This window comes from Danio aesculapii, chromosome 12 (genome assembly GCF_903798145.1).
Source record: "Danio aesculapii chromosome 12, fDanAes4.1, whole genome shotgun sequence".
NCBI lineage: Eukaryota > Metazoa > Chordata > Actinopteri > Cypriniformes > Danionidae > Danio > Danio aesculapii.
This window is the reverse complement of record NC_079446.1, coordinates 11,698,417-11,725,577: the sequence shown is the minus strand read 5'-3', so window position 1 is coordinate 11,725,577 and position 27,161 is coordinate 11,698,417. Positions and strand designations below refer to the sequence as shown.

The 27,161-nt window shown below is 34.6% G+C and overlaps 1 protein-coding gene across 1 annotated transcript; it reads left to right on the top strand.

Annotated features, from left to right (window-relative positions):
* The first annotated feature begins 143 nt into the window (after positions 1 to 143).
* On the top strand, positions 144 to 25,307 carry smarcd2 (SWI/SNF related, matrix associated, actin dependent regulator of chromatin, subfamily d, member 2). Its single transcript, XM_056469513.1, has 13 exons — positions 144 to 535; positions 2,507 to 2,694; positions 6,394 to 6,436; positions 6,527 to 6,649; positions 8,106 to 8,225; positions 11,429 to 11,524; positions 15,585 to 15,686; positions 16,564 to 16,725; positions 19,666 to 19,763; positions 20,833 to 20,968; positions 21,051 to 21,173; positions 21,267 to 21,368; positions 23,850 to 25,307. Exons 1-13 carry the CDS (start codon positions 377 to 379, stop codon positions 23,901 to 23,903), a joined length of 1,506 nt encoding a protein of 501 aa, XP_056325488.1. The 5' UTR covers positions 144 to 376; the 3' UTR covers positions 23,904 to 25,307.
* The last annotated feature ends 1,854 nt before the right edge of the window (positions 25,308 to 27,161 follow it).

The window sequence follows — 27,161 nt, the reverse complement described above, 5'->3', positions numbered from 1 at the left end:
CTACTGTGCGTAATATATTAATAGTTCATAGATAAAACTTTCGCTGTAACAGTAGTGGATTTAAAGCGAAAGTTATTTGGCAACCCGGAGAGAAGGAGGAGATCTGTGAAGCCACACACACTGATAACTAGAGATTGGTCAAGCTCTTAAAATGTTGTTGAGAGGCAACCATTATGATAAATGGGGGCTTGACAAGCTTTAGAGGAAGAGATGACACGCTCAACCGACATCGATCGGCAGTTACACAGACACTGAAGGATATACTGATATGTGAACGCGATGTGCTCACGCGTGACTCTACCGGACGCTTTTCAAGTAACTCACTAACTGTTTTGATTTGTTTCCTAGCAATTATTAGCGTTGAAAATCGTCAAACATGTCTTCGAGGTCGGGTTTCTCTGTCAACCCAAGTACCCCAATAAACCCCGGGATGAACCCCATGAACCCGGGTCACAGCAGCGCCCCGAGAATGCCAGCATTGCCTTTGAATTCACCCTACAGAGGGATGAGCAGCACCCCGAACCAATACCACCAAGTAAGTGACGAAAAGTACACTTTATTTTCTCTGTGACGCGTTTAGCACCACGCCATGGCTCCAGTCTTCACTTCTTCATATAGGAAGTGTTAGTGGATCAGCAACTCTGGCGATTTAATAGCACATTTATGACTTTAAACAAATACAGAAAATAACATAAGGGTTATTTTATACAAACAATGCAAAGAAACAGACCTAAATGTTTTAATAAACACTTTAGTAAGACCCACGAAGAACAAACAGCTACTTCCGCATTTTAGTCTCAAGATAGCGCGATTTACCAAGTAACCAAGTTTACCTGCGCTTATTTAAATCGACATGGCTTTACTACAAATAAACCAAAGGCTGTTCTTGAAAAATAGTAATCACAAATGAACCTTTGATTTGTTATTCTATATATTATTAAACCACGACATTTGAGCGTATAACTGCGGTTGTGCAAATTGTAAGTAATTCGTAAAAAGAAAGATAACACTGTTACCATTAACTTTCATTAAAACCACTGTAAAATTTCGTAAGGGTGCAAAAACACGTTCAGCTTCTCACAAACATTCCATTTTGTCAGACAGCATACGATTTCGTTGTGCAAATGCATATCACGTGCATACTGAATGTACAATAATGAAACTATAATATCATCTAAATCCTTCAATATGTATTCATTCATTATTCAATGATATGATACTGGTCCAACTAAAGTTAAAAAGGTTTTTCAACTTTTGATATAATAATTAATTATTAAATGAAAAAGTTAACACTAAGGTCATTAAAGCTTTTAAAAATACTTAATGTTGTTAATTGTATTTATAATATGCTTCCATATTTTAAAGTCTTTCTGTGTTTTTGAAAGTCATTCTTTAGTCATGAAGTTTTAACACATTTAAAGTGGCTAAACTGAATGCAGGGTTTCTGCAGGGTCTTAAATGTGTTAAATCTCAAAATCCAAGTTTTAGGCCTTAAAAAGTCCTAAATTTACTGAAATATTTTGTTGTAGGACTTGTAGGAATCTTTTTTAAAACAGGTCTTAATTTTCCTTTGTTCATGTATTGCTACCCAATCTGGCCAAAACCCATACAATCACCAACCATCATCTCAAAACTTTAAGCTTTTTATTTAAAAAGGTCATTTTTACCTCTATTTATCGTAATGGTTTAATTGTTTTCCTTACAATAACCTTTGTTTAAAAGTTCTCATGTATTTACTGCTGAGGACACCGACCTGGACAGATTGTTGTGCATAATTTAGTTTATTAAACTATAGTTTAATAAACTATAATAAAACTATAACTATAGTTTATTTTAAAAATTATATTTTAAAGAAAGTTTATTTATTCATTTATTTTCTTTTCGGCTTAGTCCCTTTATTAATCTGGGGTTGCCACAGCGGAATGAACCACCAAATTATCCAGCAAATGTTTTACGCAGCGGATGCCATTCCAGCTCCACCTCACACTGGGAAACATCCATACACACACACACATACACTACGGACAATTTAGCCTACCCATTTCACCTAAACCACAGGTCTTTGGACTTGTGGGGGAAACCGGAGCACCTGGAGGAAACCCATACAAACACAGGGAGAAAATGACATCCAAGAAAGTTTATGTTGGAAAAAAAGTGTATTCATAAAACTAGAGCTTGCTTGTTTTTACACAATATTTAAAATATTTTGCTAAAAATAAATGTAATATATGCACAAATAAATGTAATATAAAATTTTTTATTATTATTAACATATTATTGTATTATTAAATGTATTAAAATATAATGTTTTTATTAAAATTAAAATCTTTTCAATCTGGGCCATTTGAAAAATTCCTTAGCCTTTTATGGGTCTAAAAGTTCATTCATAATGGTCTTAAAAAGTCATAAATTTAACTTGGCGATACCTGCAGAAGCCCTGTGAATGTTTGTTTGCTCTTTGTGAGTGTCAAAAATTGTAATGCTCAAATCCTACAATTATTTACAGCGACCAAGTATGCCACTCAACCGAGGAATGCCAATGGGGGGCATGGGGTCAATTGGTTCACCTCTGCCTGGTCCATCATATAGCGGAGCCATGACTATGCGACCTGGAATGCCTCAATCTGCGATGGACCCGACCCGAAAGAGACTCCTTCAACAGCAGCCTGGGGGTCTTATGGGCCCGAGAAGAGGGTTAGTAAATTCATTGTCTTTTTTTTTTTCATATGGACTGAAATGAAATGAAAGACTTTGCTTAGAAGTAAACTTTCAGTTAGGGATGCACCGATATAGATTTTTTATTGATATTTATAACTCTTTAAGAGTTGGAGGCAGATAACAAATATACTATAACCGATAAATATAAATATTTAAAAATGTTATATTTTATACAGTAAACATCTGATTTTATTTAAACTTCATAAAAGTTTGAACTGATCCTATGAACTGAATAGCCTGCTCAAAGCAAAAAAGCTATTATTTCAAAATTATTATTATTATAGATATATTCATGATTTCACATAAATCAGCATGCCAAAAATAAATGATTTCCTTTTCTTTGCATAGCAAGTTAACATGCAACTTGACTTTTGCCTAAAAATAACAGGTTAAATAACAAACTTGGATTTAATTATCAAGTAAAATAAATATATTTAAATAAAATGAAAATGAAAGAACTAAGAACTGAAACCAGCTCAAATGTTCTTGAATAAAATGTATTGCAGTAATGTACATATGTCAAGGGCGTAGAATTGGCATGGACGGAGGAGAAATGTTTCTACCAATACCAATATAATTGAATCGACTTCAAAATAAAGTAATGCTCCGTCAACCACAAGTAACCTACTTGTTCACAAAGTGTCAAAAGTTTGCTATGCGTTAAATGTAATGCTATTAACCAAGGCTGTGCAATTATTCAAAATTCCGTTTGGATTTTGGCCTCCATGATTGTGAAAAACAACAATCGGGATAAAACAGTTAAATTGCGTCACTAAATTGCTCTATATTCATACCAACTCAAAGCCAAATTGCAGTAAAGTCATGTAAATTGACTTTTGCAGCATGGAATGTGATTAATTAATTGTTATTTGCATGGTGCATACGGTCCTGGAAAAGTCATGAAATTTCAAAAAGGCATTTTCTAGGCCTGGAAAAGTTTTGGAAAAAAAATGTAAACCCAAAATGTTTTGGGAAAGTAATGAAATTTTGTTTAACAATTATCTGTGTACTTGAATATATTTGAGATGAACTTGACTTACTTGACACTATATTTGATTGGTAAACTGTAAAAAAAAATAAAATTGGTAAAAAAAACAATAACTTAAAAAAATCAACAAAACAAAAACAAACAAAAAACAAAAGCAATTTTAGCTTCGCCTCTCTTTCTCTCGCTTTCACCGCAATTCAAGATGCATTTTGAGTGTCGTGTCCAGAAATAATATCTAACTGCAGAGGTAAGATACTGTGGGTGCTAAAGGCTAATTTGTACTAATCTTAAGTGTTGTGAAAACACAAGCCAACATTATAAAATTTTTACGCAAACAGCAAGATACTTTGCAAAATCTATTTTACAGATATGAAAATAAATATAACTACATGGATTGCCACATATTTTTTGATATGCTGTAATAAATTTGAACGTGCATTTTTTCTTATTTACCACAGGTATGTAGACATTACATGAAACACGAAACAAGATCATGAATATTTACCTTAAAGTTTTGGAAAAGTCATTGAAAAGTCATGGAATTTTTGTAGTAAAAATGTGTTTGAACCCTGTATTTGTATTACTACAAATATATAAAATAAGTACTTACTCATATTTTATATTAGTAAGTACTTTTAAAAGCACAAAAACTATTTGCGCAATGCATGTTTTTTAGGGATGTATGTCCCCACCAATGTCAAGCGTGAATCTATGCCCTTGACATATGTACAAATATGTAATGTCTGAAAAGCGTTTTGAGAGGTGTTTTGACAGTTCAGAGGCGCCATACAGGCGAATGGCTAAATACAGATAGTATTACTGAATGCGGTATAAATTCATCCCATTTGTCATTTTAGATTCTTTTGAAAACATGTAGGCTCTGCTTGGCCTGATTGCGGGAAAAATCATCGGTGATGGGTTTATGATAAACCGATATGAGTTTGAAACTTTAACTGCAGGTGCTGTGTGATGCGCTTGCACGTGAAGCCAGATTTGTCCTGGGAGTCAGATTTTGATACAACACCTGAACATTGAGTACAGATGACTTCATGACAAACACAGAGCATAATATAAAGACAGGATGTGGCGGACGGTTGAGAACCCCTATGCTGGATTTAGTGACCGGCACTTGTCTGCCCTGCTGCTGTGAAGGCTCTGCCGGCTCACTATGTGTGTGTGCGCATGGTAATAGCCATCATGTGCGCTGGTTATAATCATTATAAATATGCCGATCAAACTGAACACAATCTTACATCAACAACACATGACAAGCAAGGCATTGATGAGAACAATTAATCACATTAGATTACAAACAACCCAGCGAGTTGTTTAGCACGTGTGCATCGCTGCTATTATGTTTACACATTATATATTTTTCCTAAGACGATTTAAACCAGAATACACAATCACACTCTATCACACATATCTATAATGATAAGGAATATGGTTACTTACTGAGTTATTACGCACAGCAATAGCTCAAAAAGAAAGGACAGACTTTGAAGGAATAAACACTGCGAGTAAAGCTCAGTCTGAACAAGTTTGACCCACGCATGCGTGAGGAAGGCAGTTCTGTACAATTACAGAATCTATCAGCTTAAAGACATCGGCCTAGTTTTGACATCGGACCGATAACAATAAAATTAAAAATAGCATTTGGCCGCCGATATACCGTGCATCCCTACTTTAAGTGTACTGTTAGTAAACATCCTGTTTCCACTCATGCTGCTGTGTGCAGCATTTAGATGAATATCTTAATATGTGCTACAACGTTTATTACACTTATTAACAAAATCAACCTAAAACAACAGTAAGGCAGTTAAAACTGATTAAGAAAGCATCTGATTATACATGCATGAACAACTGATGCCTTAAATTATGCATAAATTTGATGAGAGGTGTGCTATTTCTCATCAAAACAACCAGTTTTTATTGTCAAAAATTTGTGGCCATTTTATCTGAAATTTTGCAGATTTGGTGGGCTGTTTTACCATTTTCTTTTGTATTTTAATAACTAATTTTGTAGCTCTTTTTTTTGGTTGCACTTTAAAATAATTAGTTGATTTTTTTTACTAACATGAACCAAGTAGTAATAAACGTGTACAGCATTTATTAATCATAGTTCAACATTTACTAATGCATTATTAAATCTCAAAGTTCATGAGTTAATGCACTGTAACAAGTAACAATGAGCAACTTTAGTTTCATTAACTAACATTAGCAAAGATGAATAAATACTGTAGTAAATTGATTGTTTGTTTATGTTGATAAATACATTAGCTAACATTAATTAGTAGACCATTATTTTTAAGTGTTACACTTTTTTCCACATAATTTTTAACTGTTGGAAACAGAATGGTTTTAAAGTAGTAAAAACATTCACATTTATAGCCAAAGTCATTGATAAATTAGCCAAAATATTAAATAAAGCAATTATTATTGAAATTAGTCAGCATTTGTGCTCAGTCATCCTTTTAGGAAATATCCATAATTTTAAAATGTTTATTAAAAATAAATCTTGTGAGGAAGGATTTGTTAAGAATTGGTTGGTTAGGATTGGTTAAGAGTAACTGTTGCATTCAGTTAAGTTCTCCAGCACTTTAAACTGTGCGCTCAGTAATTGAAATAATATTTGAACATATGTCCGTGTTGAGTCATGTTTTTACACATCTGCTCCACATTTTCAGAGTGAAGAGGCGTAAGATGGCTGACAAAGTCCTCCCACAGAGGGTGAGTTTAGCCAGAGTAGTATAAATCAGTTTTTTTTGTGTGTGTGTGTTCCTTAAGTGCATAGTTTCTCATGCTTTCGCTGTTCTCCAGATCAGGGATTTGGTCCCCGAGTCTCAGGCATACATGGACCTTCTGGCCTTTGAAAGAAAACTGGACCAGACCATTGCTCGCAAACGCATGGAGATACAGGAGGCCATCAAAAAGCCCATCACGGTAGATGTATTCAATTGGAGTAGAAATAAAGACATGAATTTTGATTTAGTTTATGTTCAAGTGATTTTTTTTTTTACTTTTTTTTCTCTCTCTCTGTGCAATAAAAAATATTTTAAATGGATGTTGGTAACCAAACAGAAGCATAAACAGCTTTACAAAGACATGAGGTTGAGTAAATGATGAGAGAATTTACCTTTCTCTTTGGAGGAACGTCAAGAAACTAACCAATTTGTTTAACCCATTTAACTAACCTATTCTACGGTGACCTAGGCTGCATTTACACTGCATGGTTCAAGTGACGTAATTCTGATTTGTGGCACAGATCAGAAATGGCCCATGTACCTGTAAGCAAGAACAAATCACATGGATTCCGATTCACTCAAATCAGATGCAGGCCTTGTTCATATGTAGAAATGTATCCGATACGAATCGGATCTGTGATTTTCACCTGTCAATGTGAGTCGCACATCATTAAAAACCATAGCGAATGATGTCAAGTCTGACGCTTTTATTTCAGAACAGACTTCAGCAGAGACCCAAACCCTAAATCTCATACACGAGGACTAAAAAAGCTTTTATATTGTCATGTTGCTCAAGTATTTAAGCATGTTAACGAGAGAGATTGCATTCCGCCATGTAACCAATATAAACTAATATAAAACTGTTCCATACATCACGTGCATAAATCACGCCATAGACATTACATTAGGATGCCTACTGGTTTAAAAAGGCCTAGAGTAAAAAAAGATGGCTAAATGACAACTTTTTCTGTCATAAACTATAGTAAAAACCAAAAGAATACAATAAGAAATGAAACTCTGCGAACAGATTAAATACATAAATTAAGAAAAGAGCGCTCTTTAATCATCAGCTGTAAGTCAACGCCCGCTCTTTTTTTCCTGGTCATTGCTCCTTTGCCATGTGCTGTGTAAATGCAGACAATCAGATACAAGTAGCTTTTAAAAGATGATGTAAGCCGGTCATCAAAAAATCGATACAGCCACAAAATCGGAATTGACCATCAAGATTTGCAGTGTAAATGCAACCCAAGAGATCTTACTGCGCTGAATAGGAAAAAACACCAGCAAATTAAGAAAACATCTTCATTGGTTTGACAGAATGTGTTGCAAATCCTCACAATAAAAAGCTCACTGCAAATCTTCACAACACATGCACATTTTGATCTTAAAAAAAAGTTAGCATGTTGTATTTGTTTTATGTTGTTCTTTTCATCATTAGCCTACTAATAATTGGCCTGAGTCATTTTAAAATTTTCCTTATATGCAATTTATTTTGGCCTCATTTTTACAATTATTAAAGCATTGCAAATTTATTTAAATTAATCTTGAAATTATATTTAGTTAAGGATATCAAATTAATTTAGCTATCTTAAATAATAACATCTTGCAGTTAATGGTGTTTATTATCTCGATACACTTTGTTCTACCTCATCCAGCAAAAACGCAAGCTGAGGATCTACATTTCGAACACTTACACGCCTGGCAAGCCAGAGGGCGAGGAGGCTGAAAAAGTGGCATCCTGGGAACTTCGAGTGGAAGGCAAACTTCTGGAGGATGTACGTAATAACTTTCATTGTGTTTGCTTGTCCATATGGATATGAACTGGACACAAATAAATATATATTTTTTAAACTTACAGGCTAATTCACATATTTCACGATCTGAATGATAATAATAAATAAGAAGTATTTTTTTAATGCTAAACAACACTTGATGTTTCTGTCTGTCAGTGACAGTTAAAATGAGTACTTTCTCTAAGTGCTTCTGTCACTCTGTTTAATCCTTTCTATGCAAGACTGTATGGTATAGTGAATGTAGCACGAACTGTAAAGTGTTTAATATTGGTAGTTCATTTTGAAATAAAATAGTAAAATGTTCGTTAAGAGTTAAATTTGTTTGCAGATATTATAACAATTTATCAATAACCACACACCTCGTTCTCTCGCTGTCCACGGCTGTGATTTGCTGATCAAATGAAAAACAAAAAACGGGGAGGAGCTGAATTCTGCTGCTTTTTTCATATCAAATTTAAAGGGCACTAAGGCAGTAATTTAGTGTACAGTTTATGATATAATCGCAAAAGTTTTAGGGGGGCTGAGTAGAAATATAGGGGGGCTAAAAAGCTAAATTTTAATGTAATTTACATGACCCCCCCCCCCCCCCCCTTTAATAGGCATAGCAACGCCCATGATGGCCACAAGGGCTAAGACATAAACCAAAATACAGAGACACCATTTCAAACACACTATCACTATCAAATTTTACTTTCACTCATCAAATTTACCACATTTAGAGACTGCGTGTGTAAATTGCATTTGTATGACATCTTTCTAATAAAAATAGCAAATAGCTAGTTGTTCAAGAGCTGTCTTACTAACATGTGCTTTTCAGGCTTGTGTGTGTGCGTGCGTGCGTGCGTGCGTATAGGTAAGTGGGTGTTACATGTGCTGTGTGCCATTTTGTGTTTTATGTCAGTTTGTTGTCATCATTTCTAACACTGTCAATTGCAATAAATTACTTTAACATTTAAAGATACAAAATGACAGCTACAATTAATTTCAATAATATATATTATTTAATGATTAAAAGCATGACAAAACCCCCATAAAGCAATCATATATATGGACATACAGATGATGTCAGAATTATTAGCCCCCCTTTGAATTTTTTTTCTTTTTTTAATATTTCCCAAATGATGTTTAACAGAGCAAGGAAGTTTTCACAGTATGTCTGATAATATTTTTTCTTCTGGAGAAAGTCTTATTTGTTTATTTTGGCTAGAATAAAAGCAGTTTTTAATTTTTTAAAATACATTTTAACGTCAAAATTATTAGCCTCTTTAAGCTATATTTTGTTTCAATAGTCAACGGAAAAAACCGTCGTTATACAATAACTTTCCTAATTACCCTAACCTGCCTAGTTAACCTAATTAACCTAGTTAAGCCTTTAAATGTCACTTTAAGCTGTATAGAAGTGTCTTGAAAAATATCTAGTGAAATATTATTTACTGTCATCATGGCAAAGATAATATAAATCCGTTATTAGAAATGAGTTATTAAAACTATTATGTTTAGAAATGTGTTGAAAAAACCTCTCCACTAAACAGAAACTGGGGAAAAAAATAAACTGGGTGGCTAATAATTCTGACTTCATCTGTCTATGCAAAAATCACATATTTAACATATTAAAGTTCATGTTTGTATTTTACATATATATCTCAACATATTTTGGAAAAAAAGAGACAGTTTACATATTCAATTATTAGAGTTATAAAAATTCATATTTATGTTCAAGTATATGAACTGTTTTTTAAAAGCCATATATGTTCATATTTGGCTATATATTAGATTTGTCTATGGGCCCCAGAATGGATAATTGGACGTCAAAGCAGCAAATCAGACAGATGAGCATCAAAGCACCAAATTCGACAAATAACTGTCAAAGCACCAAATCAGACAATCGACAAAGGACCAAGTCCAATGATTTAACATCAATGCACCAAATTAGACAATCATCAATGCACTAAACCATACAATCAATAGTCAAAGCACCAAAATCAGACAATCAACAAAGCACCAAGTCCAGTGATTTAACGTCAATGCACCAAATTAGACAATTAATCATCAATGCACTAAACCATACAATCAATAGTCAATGCACCAAATTGGACAGTTAATCGTCATTGCACCTAACCAGAAAATGAATCATCAATACACCAAAATCATACTATTAATCGCTAATGCACCAAACCAGAGAATTAATAGTCAATGCACCAAATTCAACAAATTAATTGCCAAAGCACCAAATCACACAAATTACTGTCAATATACCAAATCAGACAATCAGTTGTCAATGCATCATATCGGACCATTAACCATTAATAGACAAATCAGACTATTAACTATCCATGTACCAAATAGGATAATTAACCATCAATGCACCAAATCGGGCTATTAGTCAGCAATGCACCAAATCGGACAACTAATCATCATTATTGCACCTAACTAGATAATTTGATCATAAATGGACCTAATCCTACTGTTAATCTACAAAGCACCAAGTTGAACAATTAATACTCAACGCACCAGATCGGACAATCAATCAAACCAAATTAGACAAATAATTAATAATAATAATAAATAATCCCAATTATTTCTTAGACAGTTAATTGGCAAATTTCATAATCATCACAGTCCTACAGTAAAGTCCATTTATAATGTTTCATGACAAAAACCAGCTCTAGATAAAGCTGACTGTGTTGCTCTGTGCTCAATGCTTTTCACTTGGCAGTGATTCTCTTGGTCTGCTGGCCAGCTCAACGGCACTGGCTCTTGTCCTCAGCTCACTTCTTTAAACCAGATGTGCTCTAAGTTGTTCCATGTTCCCAGACTCTTTGAGCAAAAGGAATTGAAACTTTGGCCTATTTCATGCAATTAGTCAGTAACGGTCTAAGTTTGTATTTGCCAGCTGAAGGCCTCTGGCTGTGCTGTGGCCACATTAGAAACAGAAACATTTCTTTCTTTTTCTTCTCTTTATTCTGCTTCAGCGGTTATACGTTGTGTGGCGCTGCAAGGGAGGAACAGACAAGGGATTGCGCAAGCACATACTGGCGCATAACTGTTTGTGCTGCTTCTAAAAAAACTCCCCAGTGCGGTCAGCTCCAAACAATGCAGTATCAATCAACATGAACATGGTGAAAAAAGAGCTTGTGTTCTGTCTCCCCTCTCTCCTAATTCATTCTCTTTCTCTCTATCCTTAGCCTGGGAAACAGAAACGAAAGTTCTCATCCTTCTTTAAAAGCTTGGTCATTGAACTGGACAAAGAACTTTATGGCCCAGACAATCACTTGGTGGAGGTATGATATTACACTGTTTTAATAATAATATTAATCATGTTCATTTTATAAAACCTTGAGTTGTAAAAATGTTTGGCAGATCACGTTAACTGTGATCCAACCGTGATTGAAGAGAATTATTATCCCTCCAGTGAAGTTTGTATTCTTTTTCAAATATTTTCCAAGTGATGTCTAAAATAGTAAGGACATTTTCACTTATAATTGATTGAAATTAATACCTATAATATTTTTTCTTTTATAGTAAGTCTTTTTTTTGTTTGGCTAGAATAAAAGCCGTTAAATTTTCTTTTTTTATATAAATTAAGGTCAGTATTATTAATAAATTATTTTTTGCTGATGGCTTCATATCAAACCACTGGTTAACTTGGTTATTGCACTTTAAGCTGAATACTAATATCGTAAACATTACATTAAACAGAACTTAGGAAACATTTTTAAAAGTATTAAAATTTAACAGGAGGGCTAAATGGTAAAAACCTCAGTTTAGAACATTTTTCTGTAGAGCAGAGGAAAATCACATCATGAAATTGTTTTATTTCTTTCTCCACAGACTAGGTCTAGATATAAATAAGAAACAAAACACACTTTGTACTGCAGTTTATGCTACTGTTGTAGTTGTACATCCACTTTTGAATATTTTGTAAAAATAATATTAAAAGCTAGTAAAAAAAAAAAAATAATAATTTATATATAATTATATATAATTATTTATTTATTTATTATTATTATTATTTTTTTTTTATAAATATATATAATTTTATTGCACTCTCCGCTTGCTTGATGGACATACAGTTAGGTCCATAAATATTTGGACATTTTCACAATTCTAGCATTTTTGCTCTATACACCAACACAATGGATTTGAAATAATGAACAGTGTAGGAATTACAACAGTTCGCATATGTGCCTCCCACTTGTTAAGGGTCCAATAATTGGACAATTGGCTTATCAGCTGTTCCATGGCCAGGTGTGTGTTATTCCCTCATTATCTCAATTACAACAAGCAGATAAAAAGTCCAGAGTTCATTTCAAGTGTGCTATTTGCTTTTGGAATCTGTTACTGTCAGCTTTCAAGATGCGATCTAAAGAGCTGTCACGCTGTCAGTTAAGCAAGCCAACATTAGGCTGAAAAATCAAAGCAAAAATATAAGAGAGATAGCAAAAACATCAGGCGTGGCCAAAACAACTGTTTGGAACATTCTTAAAAAGAAAGAACACACCAGTGAACTCAGCAACACCAAAAGACCCGGAAGACCACAGAAACAACTGTGGTGGATGACCAAAAAATTCTTTCCCTGTTGAAACACCCTTCACAACAGTTAACCAGATCAAGAGCACTCTCCAGGAGGTAGGTGTATGTGTGTCAACAATCAAGAGAAGACTACACCAGAATTGATACAGAGGGTTCACCACAAGATGTAAACCACTGATGAGCCTCAAAAACAGGAAGGCCAGATTAGAGTTGTAAAAATGCCTTCACAGTGCTGGAACAACATCCTATGGACAGATGAGATCAAGATCAACTTGTACCAGAGTGATGTGAAGAGAAGAGTATGGAGGAGGAAAGGAACTGCTCATGATCCTAAGCAGTGAAGCATTGTGGTAGTATTGACATGGCGTGGGCATGTGTGGCTGTCAATCGAACTGGTTCTCTTGTATTTATTTATGATGTGACTGCTGACAAAAGCAACAGGATGAATTCTGAATTGTTTCAGGCAACATTATCTGATCATATTAAGCCAAATACTTTGGAACTCATTGGACGGCGCTTCACAGTGCGGATGGAGAATGACTTATACTGCATACTGCAAAAGCAACCAAAGAGTTTTTGAAGGAAAAGAAGTGGAATGTTATGCAATGGCCAAGTCAATCACCTGATCTGAATCCTATTGAGCATGCATTTCACTTGCTGAAGACAAAACTAAAGAGAAAATGCCCCAAGAACAAGCAGGAACTGAAGATGGTTGCTGTAGAGGCCTGGCAGAGCACCACCAGGAATGAAACCCAGCGTTTGGTTATGTCTATGCATTCCAGACTTCAGGCTGTAATTGATTGCAAAGAATTTGCAACCAAGTTTTAAAAGGTGAAATTTTGAGTTATAATTATTATTCTGTCCAATTACTTTTGGTCCCTTAACAAGTGGGAGGCACATATGCAAATTCCTACACCATTCACCTGATTTGGATGTAAATATCCTCAAATTAAAGCTGACAGTCTGTAGTTAAAGCACATCTTGTTCGTTTCATTTCAAATCCATTGTGTTGGTGTATAGAGCCACAAATGTTAGAATTGTGTCAATGTCCAAATATTTATGGACCTAACTGTATGTGTGATGTCACTTATTCAGTGCACACTCTGTCATCTCACAGCCTTTTTACAAAATGTAAATACTTGATTTTTAAGCATATACTGATAAGGATAGAAGCAGAAAAATGTCAGGTGTTCTCTAAAGAAGCTCAAATGTACCACACCACATGCCTCTGGGGGGAAAAGCGTGCAGGTTCATGAATTTAGGTAAAGTGTAATATAAATCAGGTTGAAAACTTGTCCACAGCAGTGGACTGTTTTACAGATGCGTTCGCAACATCAAAGTATCAATATATCAATTTCACTACCATCTTATCCAAGTTGGGAACTAAGTAGGTTTTAAAATGTGTTCCACACTCACAGAAGTCCTGCACATGCATGCAGTTGTTAAAGCAGTGCTGGAGTCATTCAGTACACATGCATACCTTATGGAAAGACCCTAAAACATGGTAGTGGGTGTGCAAATGTTTTAAGAAATGAGTTCAAATGTGAAGCAGATAGAGAGCAAGATAGTATTCTGCTTCACATTGTGGTCTACAAAAACTGAAAACTCTCCATGTCATTGGAACTTAGATTCAAAGAAGTGATTTTTGATTTAATCTGAAAATAAAACAAGGCTTATGACTGTAATAAATTTTCTTGTTGCGATTTAATTGTTGAAGCTTTTATCATGATATACGGAATAATCACAATATTGACTTAAGCTGCAAAAAAGGTTACTTTTAACAGGTATAATAAGAAAAATTACTTGGTGAATTGCTTTATTATAAACATGTTCAGAGTAGGATTATAAAGTACAACAGGTAATGCTTTACAATAAAGTCTCATCAGTTAATGTTATTGCATAAAAATAAATGAGAAAGGTTAAGATTTATTATAGTTACTATGTTAATATTAGTTTGAAATACAACAGAATATTATTATTAACTCCATTTAATAAAACCATTATGTCTTGTAATCAGATTACGAATCTGATTTTAATGTGTTACTAGGCATTAACTTGGATATTAACATAATCTAAAAATAATAAAAGCTTTTTATGATTGTCATTGTGGTTTTAGTTCAGTTAACTAATATTAACTACTGGAAACATATCTCACAGTATTAACGAACAACAGCCCTATAAATAGTCACAGAATTTTTAATCAATATTTCATTGCATATATTAGGCCAGATATTAAAATGTTTGAACTATAAGGCTAATTAATCAATCAAGTCAAGAATTTGATCCCTGTTATGAATCCTCTACAAATACAATGGAAATATTCAAAAAAGCACTCTAAAAGTTTACATAATAAGCATTTATTCAGAGTATTTAGAAGTGCCCACAATATCAATATTTGTTTTGAATTATTGAATATGGGCATATGTCGAGCCTCAACTAATTGTAGAAACACATTTTTGTCATGTTTCTAGTCCAAATGTCTAAAAATTCTTAAGTGAATAAGCATTTTCTAGACAAGCAAAAATATTGACTTGTTTTAAGAAATAATATGCCAAAATTAAGTGAGTTTTTCCTTAAAATAAGCTAAATAATCTGCCAGTGGGTTAAGCAAAATAATCTTGTTTTTCCTTTCGACAAGATTATTTTGCTTGTTTTAAGGGAAAAGACACTATTTTTGGACTAGAAACAAGACAAAAACTTTAGTAAAAAGCTTTTTTTGCAGTGAAGAAATCTATTTTAATGCTGAAGATTGAGCTCATTCTGATCAAGTGTTTACTGTAGTCAATAAATCTTTTCCTCGTGTCGTAGTGGCACAGAATGCCCACAACTCAGGAGACGGATGGATTTCAGGTGAAGAGACCAGGAGATGTGAATGTGAAATGTACTCTCCTTCTCATGCTGGACCACCAGGTATTGCATGCACATCCTTTATCATACATGCTTTTATATCATTTAGTTATATCCAGCTGTCTTTAGTTTAAGGAAATAATACATTTTTAAATTAACATTGTTAGTAGGGTTGCACAATTTATCAAAAAAAATATTTTAAGCAGGATAATAGTATAAAAATTACATTTATTTTATGAGCCAAGCATTCATGTTGCATGCATAGGTGGTTTATACATATTTAACCAATCAAATTGGACCAGACTATATTAATGCCTCTCCAGTAGGTGCTGCTTTGCTATTGGCTAGACTGATCCAAAGCTGAACCAAGAGCTGAAAATAAATATTTTAGGCGGGAGTAAAGTCGAGAGGAAAGACTTTTTTTTTCAATGTGTTTTTTGCACATCTATTTAATTAGGTCACAAAAATGTCTATTACTTTTTAATGTAGTATAATCATTACATAAATAAATGCTTTTGAGAAAAAAATGCTAATAAAAGTAATATATCTTTAGAAAAATGGGATATCACAAGAAATATTGTGATATAATACATAACAACAATTTGTCAAATCACATATTGCATATCTTCCCAGTATGGTGCAGTCCTAATTGTGAGTGATGCTTCTTTCCTTCAATGTTTGCCCATTGGTGCAAGGTCATCGTTTTTGGTCTATTTTTCCCTTAAGAGATCGAATGATTGCAAATTTTAAATGCAGTATAAACATTTGTTTCATCTTTTTTTTAGAAGTACACCACTGTAAATACCCCCAAAGTAATAGATTTCAAACAAAAAACACATGTAGGGTCTTCAAGTCTATCGATTCTGTTTATTTTAGAGCATACTATTGCATGTTTTTAATAATATGATGAACTTTTGTCTTTTCCTTGTACTTGATTAAGCCTCCACAGTATAAGCTGGATCCACGTCTGGCTCGACTGCTGGGTGTCCACACTCAGACCAGAGCCAGTATCATGCAGGCCCTGTGGCTCTACATCAAGAACAACAAGCTGCAAGATTGCCACGAGAAGGAGTACATTAACTGCAACCGATACTTCAGACAGGTACGCAAAACGTTTAGCTTTCTAAGCAGGAAACTTGCTTCTACTTGTTCTCACTAATGTTTAAATTAAAGGACTGCAACAAAGCACTTACAACAAATGATTTTTTACCCATTTCATTTTATGAGTAAATAATGTCTTAAAGGTGCCATAAAATGCATTTCTACATTATGTTAAATTGTTAGGTAAATGAAAAGATTATGTCCCCTGAAATAGACAAAAGGCAAATAAGCATACTTCAGGTGTCAAATAAAAATATGTTATCAAAAAGTAGATGCCCTGTTAAATGACAATCTTTTCAACTGCAGTGCTTGAGAAGTGGTTTATTTTAGCTAGGAGTGAGTAAGCTGTCTTTATGCCAAAATGTTTTAATATATCAGTTTACATTTTCAAACATTATTTTGTCATTAATTTAATTATACATAAGAGGGTTTGCTTTCATTTTTTTTGGAGATGAAATCTAGGCTAAATTTCAATTATACTCGACAAAAGGGGCAGGCAGAGATGTATTTAATTTATTTTGTGAGTTAACATGTTAACTACGAAATCACAGACATGCATTAATATCAACCTTTGGATAAACCATGATTTTATTTCATTAAATATAATAAAAATTTTATTTAAAATTAAGTTAGATTTTGTTTGTGTTTATTTTTGATAACACAAACACTGCAGGCACCTTAACGGAAACCCGGCCTCTGCTTTAATTTTATTGGAGAATAAAAAAGCAAAAACGTGAGGCGGAGCAGGTGGTTAAAACGCAAAATGCTCACGGCCATAAATCATTCAAAAAAGGCACCTCTTAACGCAAAAAGAGTGTTCTGTGTGATCAGCCCTTAAGAGGCTAATAATATTGACCTTAGAATGGTTTTAAAAATATATAAAACTGCTATTCTAGCCAAGATAAAACAAATAAGACTTTCTCCAGAAGAAAAAAATATAGGAAATACTGTGGAAAAGTTCCTTACACTTCTAAACATCACTTGTGGAATATTCATTCATTAATTTTTCTTAGGCTTAAAGGCTGATTTATACTTCTGCGTCAAGCGCATGAGTATTCTCCGGCACAGCCTTCGCATGGTCGCATAGCCCTCGCCATGGCTGATGCTGACATGTAATGTAATATAATTTAGTGTGTATTTATATAGTGCATTTATGGTGTATGGCCATACACCCAAAGCACTTCACAATCATGAGAGGGGGTCTCTCCACACCACCACCAGTGTGCAGCATCCACTTGGATCATGCAACGGAAGCCACGGAACAATGGCGCCAGTTGGGTTAAGTTTGATGCGACTCCAGGCAGCACGAGGCAATCAGCATCAGTGCTGGTTTGTCAACTCGTCTGTCAAACTGTGACCAGAAATATCCTTCTTTCATTTGCTTTTTTGCTTCTGTAGGCACGTGTGGTTGCACGTGTTACTGTTACTGCACACGCTTTTCCAATCCAAAAACGCGAGGCGTACCACACTGCCTTTATTGTTGACAAGAAAAAAAAGATTCTTTCATTCTTCATTTCATTCAAGAATGAAAAAGACGAGACTGAGGTAACATGCTTTTTCCGCCCGAGCGCACATAGCGAACAACGGCAAAACACGAGGCACGCAGAGCGCATAAGCAGCGCGTAAAACACTTGCGGCCGTTAGTAAACCATTCAACAGATGCACCTCTCAATGCAAAAAGTGCGTTCGCAGTGATCCCCTTATGCACCCAAATAATATTTTTTAATCGTTTAACTGATACCATTAATCGGTTACAAGCGCACCCTTTCGGGTAACGGTTAATCGGTTATTTTGAGCATCCCTAACCCTTACTCTTTACGAGAAGTACAATGGGATTTTTAATGAACACAGTGATCACAGAGAGTCAGGACCCCGGTTTAACGTCTCATTTGAAAGACGGGGCCCACTTACAGTATAGGGTCCCCTTCACTATACTTGGGCATTAGGCCGCACACAGACCACAGATTGAGCGACTCCTGCTGGCCTCACTAACACCACTTCAAATGCACCTCTCAAAACTTTTAACTACATGTCGCAACGACACGTAGCGCAAGCTCTGTGATTGGTCGATTGGTAGCAGTGACGAACGTGGGTGGTGCTGAGAGCCACGAGCCCAATGAAGCGATGGAGTGTCGAGTCCCGTGAAGAATCCCCAGATGGAAACGTTTGTGTTTACTTTATGATTAAAGCTGTTGTATGTCCGCCGGTTCCCACCTCTGAATGAGCGAGTTGTAGCTACTTGTACTTTAAGGTAGCGTTCAGTCAAAACAAAACACCCATGAAGAAACTCAACACAGAGGAACATTTAAACCTCACTGCCAGCTAGTGTTTCGGAAGTGTTATTGCAGAGCAACACAAACAGCATGCAGAAGTATAAATGCACAGCTATGCGCAAGTATAAACCAGCCTTTAGTCCCTTATTTACAGTGGGTAGCACAATCGCCTCACAGCAAGAAGGTCGCTGGGTCGAGTCCCGGCTGGGTCAGTTGGCATTTCTGTGTGGAGTTTGCATGTTCTCCCCGTGTTCACGTGGGTTTCCTCCAGTTGCTCCGGTGTCTCCCACAGTCCAAAGACATGCACTATAGGTAAATTGAATAAGCTAAATTGGCTGTAGTGTATGTGCGAATGCAAGAGTGTATGGGCATTTTCCAGTGTTGGGTTGCGGCTGAAAGGGCATCTGCTGTGTAAAACATATGCTGGATAAGTCGGTGGTTCATTCTACCATGGTGACCCCTGATTAATAATAAGACTAAGCTGAAAAAAACATGAATGAATAGTCTCCTAACTATTTCAGCATATGTTTTACGCAGCGAATGCCCTTCCAGCCGCAACCCAGTACTGGGAAACCATTTGGGAAATATGTGAAAAAGAAAACTTTACCAGTATGTGGTAAGTGGCTCATATGAACAAGACCTGTGAATGAACTGCTATAATCTTGCAGATCTTTGGCTGCCCCAGGATGAGATTTTCAGATATCCCCATGAAGCTCGCCAGCCTCCTTCAACACCCCGACCCCATCGTCATCAATCATATCATCAGGTGTGTTTCTGCTCCCAATGTTTTCCGTGGTTACTTTACACTCCCATTTTAAAGAATGATTTTTTGTTTACTTGCTGCTTTGTGGTTATTTTCAATACAAAATGTCGACATATAGACTGAAATCTGAACTCTTTCTGTGTAGAAAAACGTATACAGAGAACTTTTATACCACCTAGATCGAGAGTTTATTAAGTTTTTCCTTTTTATGCTGGTTCTCCTCACTTTCCGTTAGAGAGAAAAATCGCTTTCAAAACTTAGTCAAGACTTGCTCCAAGATTATTGGTTTACCTCTGAGGAGTCTAGCAGAGTTGCTTGAACAGCAAGTATTAAGGCAAACTCAAAGTATGAATAGAGATGACTCCCATCCTCTGAAGACTTTTTTGTTCTGTTGCCCTCTGGAAGAAGGTTAAGAAGCATTAAATGCTCTTTCAACAGATATAAATTTACCTTTGTTCCAGAGGCAATAAGGCTTTACAACATTAAATTTTAGCAAGTTTAAATTGACATTTTTAATACATGTGTCTTTCCTATGTTTTTTTTTTTTTTGTACTAATGAAGTTATTACAAAGCATGCTGGATTGTCTTTTTTAATACTGTTTGTAAGTGATCTGTCTCTATGTGTACGTTGTAGCATGAAATGCTACTACCCTAATCTAATTGCCCCTGGTGGGATTAATAAAGTTGTTAAAACAAAAATACAAATCCAAAATTTGGCCACACGGGTGTTTCTAAATTTATGTACCTACTTATGAATTCATAGCAAAATTAAAATTAAAAAGAGTAGTGCAGGGAGCATTATGAGCTCTTGAGCAGAATACAGGTGACTGTTTTTAAAAATATATATATTGTTTTAAGTAAGGTTTTATTTAACTTGTTTGTATAATTTCTATGTAATTCTCAAAATTCCATTGTGTATTTAACATTTGTATCAATTATTTTCATTTTAAATGTGGACAAAATTTAAATGCATTAAAAATATATGGATGTCTAGTTGTATGATTGCTATTATTATTCTTGATGTTGTTTGATTTTGATTCAATGCTGCTTTACCTGTGTTTCATATATCCAGTGTGGACCCCAATGATCAGAAGAAGACTGCTTGCTTTGATATTGACGTTGAGGTGGATGACCCTCTGAAGGCTCAGATGACCAGCTTCTTGTCCTCCACAACCAGTCAGCAGGAGATTGCCACTCTAGAGATGAAGGTGGGTTTGCAGTGAAATAAATGATCCTGTTATGAGGTGACATATGGGCTGTTTTTAACTAAATATCTGCATTTCTTATTAGATCCATGAGACTATTGAGTCCATCAACCAGCTGAAGACCCAGAGAGACTTTATGCTCAGCTTTAGTAACAGCCCACAGGAGTTCATCCAGGACTGGCTCAAGTCTCAGAGCCGAGACCTCAAGGTACACGAGAGCTTTAAATGTCCCTCATTGGTTTTAGTGAGTGGTTCTTGGTCATCAGTCATTTATGGAAGTTTTTTTATTGGTTTATTTCAGCTAATGACAGACACTGTGGGAAATCCAGAAGAGGAGAGGAGGACTGAATTTTACCACTCACCCTGGGTCACAGAAGCTGTTGGACGATATATATTTTCAAAGGTGAGGATTTCTCTGTATTTCTTTCTCTTAACCCTAAAAAATATCAAATATATATATATATATATATATACAGTTAAAAAAAAAAAAATATATATATATATATATATATATATATATATATATATATTTACGTAATTATAATTAATTAGTACTAGACTTGAGGTCTGTTCTTCGTACCTCGCTTAAACAATCTAAGATGATTTGACAGATCCTGGGTCTTTTAATCTTGATAAATTATCTGTGGCTAATTTGGTTCTTCAAACAAGTTCGTGAATCAAATTAAAATGTCTGGATGAACTGATCTGAGATCGCTGTGTGTTTTGAAGAACTGGGGTTCGTTCTTCGTATCTGGCTTAAATGATCTAAGATGATTTGGCAGCAAATTTTTTTGTTGGTAAAGGTGTCTGCAATTTTTGTGAAGCATCAAATCACCGTCATATTAACTGTCTAAACATGTGCATGACTCCATAAATGTATTATTCCTTAAAAAAAAAAAAAAAGTCAAATATTGTGGATGTCTATTATCATACACAAATTGTACTAACTAATTGTATATTAGTTAAAAAAATTATATTTACTATTTTCCCAAGTATATATACTTTCAGTATTATCTTTGCTTGAACTGACCCAATCTAATCCTGTTTATATGAAATAAGCCTTCTCCCGAGCAGGTTTGAGCTACTAGAAATGTTGCTATGACAACAACTCTTGGATGAGTTTTGAAGAACGAAACGATCCTGGATCATGTCAAATCGTCAATAACCAAGCTAATAATCCAGCTAACTGAGTAATCCACGTACGAAAAACGGACCCTGGATCTCTCGATCCTTGAAATCATAATCAGCAATGAAATGATTGGCTGTCGGCACAGCATCGTAATGACATCATCTGATTAATTTTCAAATAAGCAAAATTTGACAAAATTCATAGTATACCGTTTGTTAAATATGATACACAATAACTTTCCACATTTGTTGTGGGCTGCAGGCTTTAAACTTTCATGTTTCAAGAGCAGAGATGCCAAAACTAGGGCCCATGGGCCAAAGTTCAAATAACCTGTGATTTGCCCCACCATCTCATCTGAGAAGAGAGTGAGAATGATGGGCAGGGCTAGGGTCTTTTACAGAGATCGTCATTTCTAATTTAATGTAACAATTTTTGTTTGTTTGTTTATTCCTGTGAGACAAAAAGGCAAACTGAAGTGAAATGTTGTAACTTAATCAAAAATATAAATACTGACACTCAAGACATTGGCGAGCAAATCAAGGCAATAACAGGTGCAGCTTGACTACTGTAATAAGTTCATTGTACAATTAAAAAAAATATATATATATTACATTAGTTAATCTAAAGCAATGTTTTCTAGTTATTTTTAAATATGAAATAAATTAGGAAATTTCCCATGGCAACTTTCATGTAAGTGTTGTAGTTTGATATATTTACTTTTAGCCCACCACCTTCAATCAAATTTGGTTTTTGGCCCTTCATAAGAAAAAGTTTGGTCACCCCTGGTCAAGAGTATTTAAATTATTTACTTTTATATTTAGAGTAAACTTTTTTTTTATCACAGTAGGCCTATTCAAGTTTCTGTTTAAAATAATCTTGCATCAAAATTTTTTTTAAAACTATTTTACTATTTTCCCCAGTGTATTTAATTTATAGGTTACTACTGTAAGAAAATATCAGCATTTGGTACATACGTTCAGTATTACCTTTGCTTTGAAATGAAAATGAAAATAAAAAATGCTATCAGGAGCTACCACACGAGAACGGACCCCTGTTCTGTTAGATAATTTAAGTTCTTGTGTTTAGCCAAAATTGTAGTATACACACACAGTAGTATTTCATTGAGTGCCCTATAATGGCAGAACAGTCACATCAGGGCTTTGCTAGTTTCATTTGACATTCAGGACCAGACGTCAAGTGATTTGATTTGAGGAAATACCAAAATTGTTTATAATACAAAATAAATTTACAAAATTATAATTCTATTTACAAAATTATTTATAAATTTTACATTTGTTAAATCGTTGGTTCAAAAAAAACCTCTGCCATTTTCTCACCCTTCCCAATCCTTTTTGTTTTGCAAATTTTTTTACTATTTATTCAAGGGTTAGTTCACCCAGAAATGAAAATTCTGTTATCAATTATTCACCCTGATGTCGCTACAATCCCCTGAGACCTTTGTTCATCTTCTAAACACAAATAAAGATTTTTTTTAGATGAAATCCGAGAGCTCTCTGATCGTCCATCGACAGCAGTAGTCCCAGGATGTTTAAAGTCTAGAAAAAGAACCAAAAGCATTGTCAAAAAATGTGACTTCAGTGGTTCAACCATTCATACGAAGCTCCAAGAACCATTTCTTGCAGCAAAAAATATGCATGCTTACTACATAGAATACAATGTGTACTGACTCTAATAGTACTGACTCTAATAGTACTTCCCATAGTACGCACTCACCTTTTTTTCACTTGATTTCAGGTCCAGCAGAGGAGACAGGAGCTGGAGCAGGTACTTGGAATCCGACTCACTTAAGAAGACTCAGAATCCACAATCATCCGAGCAACTAATTCAGCAAATGCCACTGAAAACGAAAGCTTTCTGTTTCATAACCAACAGATTCACTTCATGTGGGTTTTTGGTACTAGTCATAAACAGCTTGTCAGGTGTAGCATTTGCAGTACCATTACACACATCTGGCACACACATATATTTCAAATGCTGTTACAATAACTGGAATGCCTCAGTTGCTATCTTACCTTCTCTGGTTTTCATTTATATATTGTGAAAAGGAAATATGAAAATAAGCCATTGAGTTAATGCCCTTTATTTGACATATACTCATACACAATAATACTCTTGTATTACAGTAAAATCTGTAGTCTGTTTGCTAAAACCCAATTGGAAATAGATAACTATCTTCTTGATTTTGTGTTTTTAGTAGGAATAGCCGAAGTCAATTTGCTATTTTGTTTCTGATTCTTACAGCAAAGGATATTTTAACACAATTAATTGCACAAGTTTTAAGTTAAGATGCTTGCAATTAAGTAGTAAAGAAATGCAATGTTTTCAATATTGTGGATTTTTTCCATTCGGTCTCTCAGGAAAATATGTGCTGCACTGCGTTCAAGAGCCATGTTTGTGTGTTTCCACCCCAGCACATTTGGATATCCAGCTGTTTTAGTTCAATACACCAGACTTTCTGTCTTCATCTAGTTAGTGTGTTTAGCTTTTTTCCCCAGTTAGTGTTCTTTATTTAGTGTTTGAAAGTCTGCTGAAGTGATACGGCAGTGACCGCATTTGTCAAAGACGATGCTTTAGCCATGCAAGTCATCAGCATAATCGTTATTTTCAGGTATATCCAAGCCATATTGTTACTTAATAATAAGTAGATCACTTCAGTGTGCACTTCTACATTCCAAAAAGCTGTTGGATGTTTTGTTTGAGTGGGTTTTGTTTTATTTTGTGACTCGCTTATGTTAAGTATTGATGACAGCAAACTGATTTTCAAATAAGGAATATAACTGGTTGTTATAATAATAATAAATACAGGAAAACATGTGAGGAAAATGCGCTGACAGTAGGATGCTGAAAATAAAATTTTAGCTTCTATTTGAAATGTATCTCTGATGGTGAGTTGAAAGCATGTCACAGATTTCTTTCCATAAAGCTGAATGTTTTGTGTTTTTCAGTAGTTTAATTTTGCTAATAGCTCAAGCGCTCAGACAGTATTAATGCTGATCTGAAATGCAACTAGCTTTTTCGTGCCTTTGATTTACTTGTTTACTGATTACATTTGTTTGTGTGTTTAAATGCAGTTAAGTTTTTACACCTTAAGTTCTGTTTTATATTTTTGTATTAATCAAATGCTTATCTTTTGTACTTTTTTATGGGAAATTTGAGTATTTTCAGCAATAAAATTGGTTTCATAAAGGGGAAGTTACGTGTGTTTTTTATTTACAACATTCTTTACAACATCAAAAGTCTGAGGTATCAAGACATTTGTGCTGCCCATTACACACCACATAAGAGGGTAAATTCTTCAGCAGAATAGCGCTTCTTCTCATACTTCAGCCTCCACATCAAAGTTCCTGCAAGCAAAGAAGGTCAAGGTGCTTCAGGATTGGTCAGCCCAGTCACCAGATGTCAACATTATTGAGCATGTCTAGGGTAAGATGGAGGAGACATTGAAGATAAATCCAAAGAATCTTGATGAACTCTCCGAGTCCTGCAAGAATGCTTTCTTTGCCATTCCAGATGACTTAAGTTATTTCAGTCATTGCAGAGATGTATGGATGCAGTCCTCCAAGCTCATGGGAGTCATAGACAATATTAATTCTTTTTCCACTGTACCATGTCTTTATATTCTATACTGTACATTATTTCTGTTAAGTGACAAGACTTTTGTCTCCGCAAAGTCTGACCTTACTGTTCTAATTAAAAATCAAGGCATGATCATATTTTATTTTGGTAAAATGAGCGTAATCTAGAGGCCTTTGCCTTTAAAATAAGCCACTTCTGATACCAAATGATCAACTAGAAGTCAAGTTATTATTTGTTGTTCCTAAAACTTGGATAGGTGACAAGACTTTTGTCAGGTAGTGTTGGTAGTACCTAGTACTTCTTTTGAAATGAAAATACCTTCATCATTGCAAAGACTAAACTACATATAACATTAAGTGTTCGTTTTTTATTGAAATGTTAAATGTTATAGTTTGATTCTTTACTCAAAATGTAAAAAAAAAAAAAAAAGCATGGTTTTTGTGCTGTAGGATAGACCGTTCAACAAAGCCAAACACCAGTCATGTTCATGCATGTAGTGTCTGAAGTCATGGTTAATCTGGTAATACCTGTCTCCATTTATAGCTCACTTCTACACACTAGTGCCTTTTGCCTAGTTCACAGAGTTTCTTAATTCTGTTGAACACACAAGAAGATATTTAGAAGAAAGCTGAAAACCGGTAAACGTTGACATGCATGGTAGGAAAACAAATACGAAAGTCAATACTTACAGCTTTCTTCAAAATCAAACCAAATCTAAAAACATCATTGATACAAACATCATTTTCTCACCTTTTACTTTGACTGTCTTTCTGAAGATTTTAAGTAAAACCGGTGCATTGACGTGCATGTTAGGAAAACAAATAGTCAGTAGTTACCAGCTTTCTTCACAGTCTCCAGAAAGAAAGTCAAACATGTTTAGAACAAGCAAAAAGTAAGAAAAATAGGTCCGAATTTTCAGCTTTGGTTGAACTTTAACATTATCCTGCTGCCAATCCAAACGAGGGTGAAATTCATGTTGTCTGAATAAATTACTTTTTTTGTGGAATTACTGTCAGTTGGGTGACAATGACAAAACTGAAGTTTGTAAATTCTGCACTGCTAAACAATTTCCTCTCACAACTAAAAGACATGCAGATTAGGTAAACTGAAGATTCTAAATTGACCCTACCTGACATCTGCAAAACAAACTTGTGTATAAAACAGATTTATGTGTGGATAACTATAGTTCTCATCATGAATATGCTAGAATGGCATTATGAAAATAAATGAATAAAATGTAAAAACTTCCAAAATTTTAATTTAATCATTAGAATTTACTTCATGAGTTAAGAATTTGATTTGAGTAATGTATTTTCTGTTCATAACAGTGACTGGTTACTCTGAATCATCATGGTAAAAGGTAAGGAGAAAATAAAGGGTTATTTGCCATTAAATCTGTAAATAGTGACTGTTTAAATATTTATATATATAAAGATAGATCCACTAAGCGGTATCAGCAGATATCACTAG